The sequence below is a fragment of the Oryza glaberrima genome, chromosome 7 (assembly GCF_000147395.1).
Source record: "Oryza glaberrima chromosome 7, OglaRS2, whole genome shotgun sequence".
In the NCBI taxonomy this organism is placed as follows: domain Eukaryota; kingdom Viridiplantae; phylum Streptophyta; class Magnoliopsida; order Poales; family Poaceae; genus Oryza; species Oryza glaberrima.
The window spans coordinates 5,786,390-5,798,680 of record NC_068332.1 but is presented as its reverse complement, the minus strand read 5'-3'; the positions used below and the strand labels follow the sequence as shown (position 1 = coordinate 5,798,680).

At 40.5% G+C, this 12,291-nt stretch overlaps 2 protein-coding genes across 2 annotated transcripts; both read left to right on the top strand.

The window, feature by feature from the left end:
• The first annotated feature begins 2,538 nt into the window (after positions 1-2,538).
• On the top strand, positions 2,539-8,365 carry LOC127779788 (cycloartenol-C-24-methyltransferase 1). The gene is made up of 14 exons (XM_052306689.1): positions 2,539-2,678; positions 3,170-3,278; positions 4,252-4,318; positions 4,855-4,928; positions 5,048-5,132; positions 5,228-5,283; positions 5,650-5,704; positions 5,847-5,894; positions 6,145-6,228; positions 6,323-6,523; positions 6,738-6,863; positions 7,577-7,674; positions 7,830-7,908; positions 7,997-8,365. Exons 1-13 carry the CDS (start codon positions 2,558-2,560, stop codon positions 7,885-7,887), a joined length of 1,182 nt encoding a protein of 393 aa, XP_052162649.1. The 5' UTR covers positions 2,539-2,557; the 3' UTR covers positions 7,888-7,908; positions 7,997-8,365.
• Positions 8,366-9,454: 1,089 nt separating this feature from the next.
• Positions 9,455-12,019, top strand: LOC127779987 (sugar transport protein 8-like). The gene is made up of 2 exons (XM_052306931.1): positions 9,455-10,591; positions 11,274-12,019. Exons 1-2 carry the CDS (start codon positions 9,485-9,487, stop codon positions 11,712-11,714), a joined length of 1,548 nt encoding a protein of 515 aa, XP_052162891.1. The 5' UTR covers positions 9,455-9,484; the 3' UTR covers positions 11,715-12,019.
• The last annotated feature ends 272 nt before the right edge of the window (positions 12,020-12,291 follow it).

The following is a 12,291-nucleotide window of genomic DNA, read 5'->3' as shown; positions in this document are numbered from 1 at the left end:
GTGTTTCAAAGGTGGCAGGCCTTACTGCAGTTTAATTATGATAATTTTATTTATAGGTTTGATTAATTTTTCCAACTCAATTTACCAATTTCTGATAAGTAAAAATTTCATCTGATTGATGCGTGCTCATGAGTCACAAGTAGTGAATAGGGTGGTGCCCCGTCACCATCTCTAGATAAAATAGTGATCGATCGCTGGCTCCCCAGTTCGACTACACGTACGGTTAAAAAATAACTCCATTATATAGTGTATTAAAGTGCTTTTGAAAGTATAATATAAATGTAGATGTTCATAATGTATACATAAGCACACCTTATCTCTATAATCATCTTCAGAAGACTAGATCAGTTATTGACGGTTACGTTACCTACCACTTAAAAAAAAGTTAGTTATCCGTATTAAATCTAGAACAAGGGATTAATGAGTTGGTACGGAAGCTATATTTTTGAACGCCTAATATATCGCTATGGCGCTATGTTGTTGGTTTGTGACTATTTTATTTCGCCAACCTAGCTATATTTTTGGACGCACGCCAGCCTAGCTATGATGTCTTCAAAATGCTGGCTTGGCAGGATCTACCTCATTCCAGGCTCTTGCTGCAGCAGCAGCTGGACACTGTTTCTCCCTGCTAGTACTAGCTGGTTACCTTTTTTAAGCTAAGTACTTGACCGTGCACATTATTTTCGAATTAACATATAAATTTTAACTTAATTTTTATTAACATGTTTTTTAAACTGCTAAATAATGTCTATGTGTAAGTTGCTTTGAAATATCGAACAAATGTATTTTTTAAATTTATAATATTTAAACTTAATTAGTTATGCGCTAATAATTTTCTAGTTTTTTCAGCTCTACTTTATCTTCATCTTAATCTATCGCAAACACTATCTTGCACCTTATTAGAATTAGATGAAGCTATATAATGCTCTACTAGGCTCTACGGTGACAGTTCATCGTCGATGTGCATGTTTTTCTTTTCTTTCTTTTTTTTTCCTTCGCTGAGATTTTTAGTGTGGCTATATAAGCTATGATGCGGGACCCAAACAATGAAAATAATTGTATAGGGCTCTAGGATTTTATACTTTTACTTTTAACGACTTGAGTTGATATGATGCTGAAAAATAGAAAACAACGGAAGAAAGTTGAAATAACTTTAAACCAACCTTTATATTTTAAATATAGCTGAAGCTTGCAAGCTAAAGAGCTGCCAAGAACATATATGAACTATTTGGTATGCTCTAGCTCCATTTCTCCTGAAGCTAGAGTCCAACCAAATAATTTTAGCTTTATTCAAAAAGAAGTGAAGCTGACAAAAATGCTCTATAAATAAACTAAAAAGGTGGAGCTAGGTTTAGACAGCTCCACTCTAAACCCCAACTCATAGAGTTAAATTTGAGAGTTGGAGCCCTACCAAACGCGCATTCTATTTGGTAGGCCTCTAACTTGTAAATTTAACTTCTCATTTGGTAGGGCTCAATATCTTAAATTTAACTTTAGGAGTTAGGGTTTGAAGTGGAGTTGTGGAGGTGGAGCTGCCTAAACCCAGTTTCACATCTCTAGTTCATTTTGTAAAAGTATTTCAGCCAACTCCGCTCGCATTTTGGGTGAAACTGAAACCGTTTGATTGGACTATAATTTCAGGAGATAGAGCTGGAGCTATACCTAACAAACCCTTAATTTATCAAATCTCAATGTAACCATTTCCGATTTTATCTACTTCAAATGGAGTACAATTGTTCGCTACTTTCACAAACTCCGATGCAATGGTTACTCTAAAATTAAATTTATTTTAAAACAAATAAAATGAGCTAAAAATAAACTTATTATGAGATAGAGGAAGTATTTCGTAGTTGAAAAAGAATGATGATGCACAAATTTGCATGCTTGGACTTATTTTCTCAAAAACTTTATTTATTACCATCTCCTCTACGATAAAAGCGCGCTTTTAAAAGTTTTCAGTGATGTTAGAGCATTTTATTAGCCTTTGTCTTTTTTAACATGTGTTAAAAGACATATTTGAAGTAGGGTGTGCCATATATCTTTCATATAATAGAAGAAAATAAAATTAGAAACCATAAATTAGGGCCCTCTTCGACATAGGCACATAGCTCTAGATCCAAAATTTTTTGAAACTGATATTCGTAACTTCATAAATCGTTAGATCTGGATTCACGATTATATTAATAACATTTAAATAAATCATTATTTTCCTACTATTTAGATGAAATCCAAAATTTTAGAACAAATATAATTTAACAAACAAACTTCATACTCCTATCAATACGTGAAACCAGGCTTAAGTAGCCACTCCATAATAATTCGTTCAAATCCAGGTATTTTAGCGTGCAAGTCTAGTTAGTTTAGATACTGAAAGTTTTATCATTATCTTAAAAAACTTAACTAGGGATTATCTCATCCAGTATCAGGTTCTTTTATATATATATATATATATATATATATATATATATATATATATATATATATATATATATATGGGACTGATGGAGTATTATTTTATATAATAAAAATAGAAAAAAATAATCAATAGTGAGCCGAGATGCAACCCCACGATAAAACCCACGCGAGGGAGAGAAGCCACCCCATCCTCCCCACCTCCCTCCTCGCCGGCCGGAGTTCTCGTCTCCGGCGACCGCCGCCGCCGCCGCCCTCACCGTCCGGTAAGCACCTCCCCTCCTCGTCCTCCTCCTCCCGCGTCCGCTCGCCGGCGCACATGCATTGCTCCTATCGCACGCATCGTCTCGGCTCGGCTCTGTCGCGATCTCGAGTTCCAGACCCATCCCCGGGAGAGAGAGGAGGGGGGGGGGGGGGGGAGGAGCGCCCTACCGTCACGGGATCGCGGCCCTGCTCGCCGTGCGGCCTCCTCCATCCATGGCCTGATCGGCGGCTGATTGGTACACCGCATTTGCGGCCTGGGTGATTGGCTAGTATTTTTGTTCTTTGTTTGGGGGTGAAAAGATGAGGAGGAGAGGTTGGGGGGAAAGGGACGGGCAAAAAAGGGTGAAGAAAATAAATCATATCCATCCCTTTCGCACTACCGTTTGAATTTTTTTTGGAATATATATGTGTGTGGTTTGTTCGGATTTGGGAGGAAAGTGAGGAGGTGGATGCTCCTGATTTCCGTGAGGAACTTTGCTGCTGTTGGTTGCAGGTGGAGCTCCGGTGATCGACGCCGCGATGTCGAGGTCTGGGGCCATGGATCTTGCATCTGGACTCGGGGGGAAGATCACCAAGGATGAGGTCAAGTCGGCTGTCGATGAGTAAAGCATCTTCTGCTCTTTGTTTCTCTGCGTTGGTTGATTATTATTTTCTCTCTCTCTTTTATTTTGTTGGCATTTAGATTTAGATTTAGATATGCAGGTTTGATTCTGGTGATGTACTGTACTTGCATGTCTGCTGTGCTGTACTTGAATGCATCTCTTCAGAGTTCAGGGTTCAGAATTCAGTTTGTATGACTGGGATTAAACAAGGAAAGCACAGATTCACTGATTTCGTAATTTCTCACTGTTGTTTGCTCGACTTTTCGTTCTGCATCCAGAAATTTTCTTCTTCTTTTTTGGTGGTAGCAGTTCTGGACATCTGAAAACTCCTGATGCATTGCACTTATTTCATCTTATTAGAATAGTACTAGGTTTTTATCATGTGTATTGAATGTGATGCTTTGTGGTCGCCCATCAGGTCATCACTATATAGGCTACTTCAAGCCATGCCAACTTGTCCATACGTATTGTACTCCCCTCCCATTAATATTCCAAAAACCCAGCAATAAATATAAGATATGAGCTTTTTCTACCATTCCCATGTCTTTTACTCCTTCTCATTTGCTTTTATTTGTTACTGCCACAAAGTATGCTCGCTCATCTTTCTGAATCAATAATGAGAGTGCACCCACGTCATCTTCTCTAATGTTTCATCACCTTTGTCACCTCTTTAATCCTTGATTTCTCGTGCAAGGTCAAACTATGCTCTATGGTTAATCAAGGAAAGGAGTACATACTGTGGCACCATTACAGAATTATTAAAACAAGCTTATCCTCTTTTAAACTATCTCTATCTATGCCAGTTTTAGCACATTCTATTAAGGATTTGTCAATACATTCAATATTTACCCTGTATAAAAAACATATCAACTGCTTAGCAAGAATTTTATTGACACTCAGAAAAAGGATTTTTATGCTCAGAACTTGGCCTGTATTTTACTGTTATTTATTTTAAATAAATTGGTTTTGCAAGGTATGAGAAATACCATGGATACTATGGAGGAAAAGAAGAAGCAAGAAAGTCCAACTACACAGACATGGTAAATCATCTTAGTCTCTCAGAAGACAGAATTATTACATTTTTGTGAATATCTTATTTTGTAAATTTGTTGCTTTCCTACTCAAGTCATTTTCTAGATGCTCAGTTAAAAGGATTATATCTGCATAATTTGCTTCAACTGTTTTTGTCTGTAATTTGCTTCAACTTTTGCACGATAAAAAGCTGTTAATCTTCAGTTCTTCTTGACTAGATTATAAATTTAACTAAGCACGACTGATTCAAAGATATATCTAAGACAACTCAAATATTGTGCTTTTTAAATTGTCATGTTGAGTGTTGAAGCAAGACAGTACACATATTCTAGGTTCTGCTGTTTATGCTATATGTCAATTGTATTTTAGTCACATATTTCTAATTGAACCCCTCTTTATTCTGTTTGAAAGAAGGAAACCTTCAAATTTAGAGTTTGTGACAATTTTTTGTTTGCTGCATCACCCATTTACCCCATGCTAATTGGAGATAATTTTGGGTTTTTCAGTTTTTATATTAGCAACTAATGCATTAATGCCTTATCAGGTTAATAAATACTATGATCTTGCCACCAGCTTCTATGAGTATGGTTGGGGTGAATCCTTCCACTTTGCTCACAGGTGAGGGTTTTAGAGAGATCATCTGTGCTCATTGTAATGAAATACGAGAACGTAGTTGAAGTTTTGCATATTACCTGACATCTAGTGACAGAAACTTGTCATGTTCCTGAATGTTTTAGATGGAATGGAGAATCCCTACGTGAAAGCATCAAGCGACATGAGCACTTTCTTGCCCTTCAGCTTGGAGTGAAACCAGGAATGAAGGTTAATTTTCCTATTTAAACCTATCATAAAGATTTCCTGTTGGTTCTACACTACAACATTAGAATGAAAGTGTTAACTTCACTTCCCTACTGTAGGTTTTGGACGTCGGTTGCGGAATAGGCGGACCACTAAGAGAAATTGCCAAATTTAGGTTTGATTCATGGGCCTTCTGTCCACTTGCTTGTAATGTGTTTGGGCCAGAAATTTTAATATGCATAATAAATATTTGACATTTAAAAATTAAACGTGTGGTAAATTGATCTTGGATAATGGTGCCAGGACAACGTCGTTAAGTATCAACCCTGTACTTCCTCATTATATGTTATTTTTTTGGGTGAAGATGGCATTGAGCTCATTGTTTACTTAGGGCATTTCTTTTTCCCAAATATCAGTGTTGATGATCCATTTTCTGCTAAAATACTGTCCTCAAAAGTGTGGAAACTTCTCTTTTTTTCCCCTCACTATGGATTATGAACTAGAGATGACTAATGTGGCCATGATCTGCTGTTTCCTGCAGCTTGGCTTCAGTCACTGGATTGAACAACAATGAGTACCAGATAACTAGGGGAAAGGTTAATTGATGTTCCCTTACTTAATTTGATTTACTCTACTTCTGCATATGGTTAAGAACTTCAGATTAGTAAACAGTTTTCAGCGTTTGCTGTTCATCACATTACTCCTGTGTTGACATAAGATTTTTGTTTTAATATCCAGGAGCTTAATCGGGTAGCAGGAGTTAGTGGAACTTGCGACTTTGTGAAGGTATAATTAGCTAAAATAGACATTCTTTTTGGCTCTTTGCCTCTTTCCCCCATCTTTTAGTAGTCAATCATCTATTTGCAGCTGCATCTCTGTGCAAATGTTATTTATCCCTTTCCAGCAACCATCACATATTGCAAATTACCTTGCGTAGACTCTCTGCACTTGCTTAGCTGTACAGAGAAGACTTATTTGACAATATATATAAGCTGAAGGACAAACAGTTACATTCTACATATTGGTCTCTATACAGGCAGACTTCATGAAGATGCCGTTTTCTGATAACACTTTTGATGCTGTCTATGCCATTGAGGCAACATGCCACGCACCTGATCCGGTATGATTGCAAATTATTGCTTGTATATTAAAACTCATCATCAACTTTAATCCCTCCTTGCGACACAAAGTCAATTGGTTTTTTCATGTCAAAGGTTGGCTGCTATAAGGAGATCTATCGTGTATTGAAGCCTGGCCAGTGTTTTGCTGTGTATGAGTGGTGTATTACTGATCACTATGAACCGAACAATGCAACACACAAGAGGATCAAGGATGAAATCGAGCTTGGCAATGGCCTGCCAGATATCCGAAGCACTCAACAATGTCTTCAAGCTGCAAAAGATGCTGGGTTTGAGGTAATGTAGACGCTGTGCTTTACCTCTCTTTTGTTTGATTGTGTGTTTGGGTTTACCTGAGGAAAACCCATGGCTGGAAGAGTAGCCCACCTCTATTGTTAGTTTAGAAACTCTGGCCAGTTACAGCAGTTTTCTTTCAAAGCAGCACAGTTTCATGAACACTTCTGTTATTTGTTATTCCTTTCCCATGGGCATAATTTTTTTTTCTGTGAAGGTTATTTGGGAGAAAGACCTTGCTGAAGATTCCCCGGTTCCTTGGTACCTGCCCTTGGATCCAAGCCGGTTTTCCTTGAGTAGCTTCCGTCTGACTACTGTGGGGCGTGCAATTACTCGCACAATGGTAAGGCCAACAGATACATCTGCAGTCATTCTTTATTGTTGCTACACCTTATGTTCTGAGTTGATTGTTCAAGATGCACAGTGAAATCAAGTTTGATTTGTCCCTTGGAGTAAAGCGTACTATAGACATTCTTTCTTATCAAATTCCTCCCTCTGAACAGAAAAAAGCTTAAAATTGAGGAGTTGGCATCCCAAAGAGGGTGCATTTTAGTGCCACTCCATTGTTTCAGTGACATGTGGCCTAATGCCAATGAACATTCGGGGGCACACCAATCTTGTGGTGGAAAATAATTAATGAAGTTTTAGGTTCCCTGCTGCCTTTAAAAGTGGTTTTGAGAACAATGGTTCATGTAATAGTTTATGTAACATGAAAACCTATAGAAGTTCTACCAGGGCTAGCTAGAAAAGTCATTCTTTGGACATTTACAATAAATAAAACAAACAATTATACTAATAGCTAGCAAAGTTTAAAAGTACTATACTATTTTTTTTCTAGAAGTATCAAATTTCGGGTAGACTTGACATAATCTGCTCAGCAGATGTGCTAAATTGCTTGTATGGTAAATTCGATCAAAACTTTGTTACACTGAATATTCAAAGATCAGGCTGCTTTGTCCACTGTAACTGGCCATAACAGCCTGATTTAATCATGGTATATATTCACTCTTGATTCGCATGGAAATGGAATTGAGATCCTCTTCTGTTATTTTTTAGGTGAAGGCATTGGAATACGTCGGCCTTGCCCCACAAGGAAGTGAAAGGGTATCTAACTTTTTAGAGAAGGCAGCTGAAGGTCTCGTCGAAGGTGGCAAGTAAGTCTGTCTCTGATTCATATTTCAGCACCAGGAATCAGAAAAGCAACATAATTGTCACGAATTCTGGAATTCCAGTTCAGCTGTCTGTTTTTCCATTTCCTCTCCTGTTTAATACTTCATGCAAAGTTCTAATGCAAATATATTAACTACAGGAAGGAAATCTTCACGCCGATGTACTTCTTTTTGGTTCGCAAGCCTATCTCAGAATGAGCTCCCAGAACCACATTTCAGGTAGCATACGATTTTCGCCAGCCAATTAAAGCATGGCCAATATCTTCTGCAACGTTTCCCTAAGCTCATATCATGTGTGAATTCGCAGAGATAAGGCGAGGAGTTTGAAAGAAACATTATGGCGGTCAAAGAAACACCTGATGAAGCTCAGAAGCTTGAAGAGTTCTTATGCGTACGAAGAGATGCTGAAATGTGTTTAACTGGTGAATTTTCGTCTGTTGGTTTGCCGTGTAAAAACCGTTTGATCAAGGCACTTGTCTGCAGGGTGCCTGTTTTAGTCTAAGACGATGAACTGACTGGTTTTTGTTTGCTCGTTTCTAAGTTGTTAGTGACACAAATAAGTTAAGTTTGCAGTTCTTTCGCCAGTGTGTATTGTAACTTTGCAATAAGGCACCTGCTTGATAGCTTTCTTTTCATATTGTTCTTCGACAAATATAAGTGATGATTATTACTTGTACTTTGTACTTTCTCAGTTTCACAATGTAAATCATTCTAGCATTTTCCACATTCATATTTATGCTAATGAATCTAGATAGATATATATATCTAGATTTATTGGCATCAAAATAAATGTGGGAAATGCTAGAATAACTTACATTATGAAACGGAGGGAGTACTATTTTTTTAGCATTCGAGGGTATAATTTTGAAGCATGCTATAGCATCAAGATTACGGGTTAACTTTCTTTAGTTAACTCATGCTCTTTATTTTGGGTTCTGTTTTAATCAGTTTCGAGGCAAAAGGCATACTACAACAGAGAATTACTGTGCACAAGCTGCTCTTGATCAATTCAATTTTGCACAACGTCCATCTCTGGCATAAGCAGACCAGAGCGACAGATAAAAATCATGTAAAGGTTTTTCCAAAAATCAATAGAGATAAATTAATGGCCAAAATCCATTCTTGTGCATACTTTTTTTTTCAAAAAAATAATAAAATACACGGTAGAGATAATATATTTACGAGTTTAGGACGGCCTGTTGAGACAAAAATAGTCATCACAGGAACAGTCCATCTTGTGAGAAACGCGTTTTTTTTTCTTTCAATTTTTGCATTTGGATTGGGTTGGAGATTAAATTACCATTAATAGATTGAGAGCGAATGAATTGGTGCCACGTGTCAAGAGAACGAACGGGCTTGTCGCAGGAGAACTGGTCACTGTTGAGATCGGCTGATCCGATTAATCCTAATTACTCCTAACCATTAATCCAACTATAAATTCCTTAAAAAAGGACTAATCCAACTCCCCTAAACTGCATGCATGTCACCGTCACCGTGTGAAAAAAACCCCCAAAAAACCCCCCCGGAAAACTCTATCCTGATTAGTTCTAGCTAGTAACTAATCCGAACTGCTTAATTAAACCCCTTCAGTTAATCTGTTCGTTGACCAAGTTTAATTCAAATTCAATTCAATTTTAATTTATTTTATCTGCATGCGAATGCATGAGATCACTCCAATTTATCCACATCTTATCTCCATTAATAAAATCCTCTATATATACTCGACCACCTCTTGGTCATCTTCTTCCTCATCATCTCCATTTGATTGATCTCGTCGTCGTCGTTGACGTCATCAATGGCGGGTGGTTTCGCCGTCGAGGCCAAGGTCGCCGGCGGCGGCGAGCGGCGGGAGTTCAAGGGGAAGATCACGTGGTACGTGTGGCTGTGCGGCATCATCGCGGCGACGAGCGGGCTCATGTTCGGCTACGACGTCGGCATCTCCGGCGGCGTGACCGCCATGGACGGCTTCCTGATCAAGTTCTTCCCGTCGGTGTACGCGCGGAAGCACCGCGCGAGGGAGAACAACTACTGCAAGTTCGACGACCAGCGGCTGCAGCTGTTCACCTCGTCGCTGTACCTCGCCGCGCTGGCCGCCAGCTTCGCGGCGTCGAGGCTGTGCACGCGGCTGGGGCGGCGGCGCACGATGCAGCTCGCGTCGGTGTTCTTCCTCGGCGGGACGGCGCTGTGCGCCGGCGCGGCGAACCTGGCGATGCTGATCGTGGGGAGGATCTGCCTCGGCGTCGGCGTCGGGTTCGGCAACCAGGCGGCGCCGCTGTTCCTGTCGGAGATCGCGCCGGCGCACATCCGCGGCGCGCTCAACATCCTCTTCCAGCTCGACGTCACCATTGGCATCCTCATCGCCAACGTCGTCAACTACTTCACCTCGAGCGCCCACCCGAGCACCGGGTGGAGGTACTCCCTCGGCGGCGCCGGCGTGCCCGCGGCGGTGCTGTTCCTGGGCTCGCTGGTGATCACCGAGACGCCGACGAGCCTCGTGGAGCGCGGGCGGCGCGACGCCGGGCGCGCCACGCTGGAGAGGATCCGCGGCACGCGCGACGTCGGCGACGAGCTGGACGAGATCGCGCGCGCGTGCGAGGCGGCGGCGGCGCTGAGCGCGGAGGAGTCGGCGTACCGGAGGCTGCGGCGGCGGGAGTCGAGGCCGCCGCTGGTGATCGCGGTGGCGATGCAGGTGTTCCAGCAGTTCACGGGGATCAACGCCATCATGTTCTACGCGCCCGTGCTGTTCCAGACCATGGGGTTCAAGAGCAACGGGTCGCTGCTCTCCGCCGTCGTCACCGGCGGCGTCAACGTCGTCTCCACGCTCGTCTCCATCGTCGCCGTCGACAAGATCGGCCGCCGCAGGCTCCTCCTCCAGGCCTGCGGCCAAATGCTCATCGCACAGGTAATATATTACATATATTACACACGAAGCAATTTAGCCTTTAAACATATTACATATTTGTATATACTATCTCTATTTCTAAATATATAACACAGTTGGCTTTTAAAATACAGTTTTTTCTACTACCTCCGTTTTTTAATAGATGACGCCATTAATTTTTTCTCACATGTTTGACTATTCGTCTTATTCAAAAATTTTATGCAAATGTATAAAATATAAATCACACTTAAAGTACTATGAGTGATAAAACAACCCAAAACAAAATAAATTATAATTACGTAAATTTTTTGAATAAGACGAATGGTCAAACATGTGAGAAAAAGTGAACGGCGTCATCTATTAAAAAACGGAGGGAGTACATGTTTATGTTACCTTTTCTTTTTAAATATATGATACACTTAAATATATCTTTTTATTATATAATTTTACTATAACTTCCTTTTAAATACACTACACATTTAAATTTTGAAACATATATTAATTTTTAATATAAACTTTTACATAAGTCCTCTCCCAGTTCGAGAAACCCAAAAAACGGCAAGAGGTTTTCCGGCTAGCTCCGCAAGATGGTGGGGACGACCTGTATTCGAAGCCTCATCCCTTCTAATTATTTGATATTAGGTCATTTCTTAGCATTCGCGTTCCTTTAGTTCTACAAACTAACATGAAAGATCCATGGCAGACAGCGGTGGGGGCGATCATGTGGGAGCACGTGAAGGCGAACGGCAATCCGGGCGAGAAGTGGGCGGTGGCGATCGTGGTGCTCATCTGCGTCTACGTCTCGAGCTTCGCGTGGTCGTGGGGGCCCCTGGGGTGGCTGATCCCGTCGGAGACGTTCCCCCTGGCGACGAGGACGACGGGGTTCTCCTTCGCCGTGAGCTCCAACATGCTCTTCACCTTCCTCATCGCGCAGGCCTTCCTCTCCATGATGTGCAGGATGAAGGCCTTCATCTTCTTCTTCTTCGCTATCTGGATCGTTATCATGGCCGCCTTCGTCTTCTGGCTGCTGCCGGAGACGAAGGGGGTGCCCATCGACGAGATGGTCGACACGGTGTGGCGCCGCCATTGGTTCTGGAAGAGGTTCTTCGCCGATGCCGGAGATGGTAGGATTGGTAACTGCTGATGGATGGGTTTGAAATTTGATTTGATTTGAAGTTCCATTGATGAAATCAAGTCAAATTGAAATTAGTTTTACCTATTATTTATGAGTAATCGGAATGTAGTAATTAATTTGGGTGTGGATGATTATGATGAGATGAACTACGTACTCTCAAATTCACATTCAAATTATTGAGAGGCATGCGTACATGTACCGATTTATTCCTCGAGCGAGTATTCAGTATAATTGCAAATGAAGGCAATAATATATATAGCAAATGTACATGAACAGAATTGAACATACTAATTCAAACTTTTCCTGTATCAAGATCGTGGTCACACAGTTTCTTTTTTCTAAAAAAGTTTTCTTTAACTCGTTTTGTCTTTCATATACATGTCTATAGCACAAAACTATTTAAAATGTGAATAATATAATCGTTTTTCATAATCAACCAAAGGCCGGCTATTTGAAACATGAATATAGTTTACGGATTCGCTTGGGTTTTTTTTAACCTAAATCATGTTTTGAACATAATCATCTTTATGTATTACGAGATTAGCCTGTGATATCTGAATCACTGCAAGAAAATCGTTGGGGATTA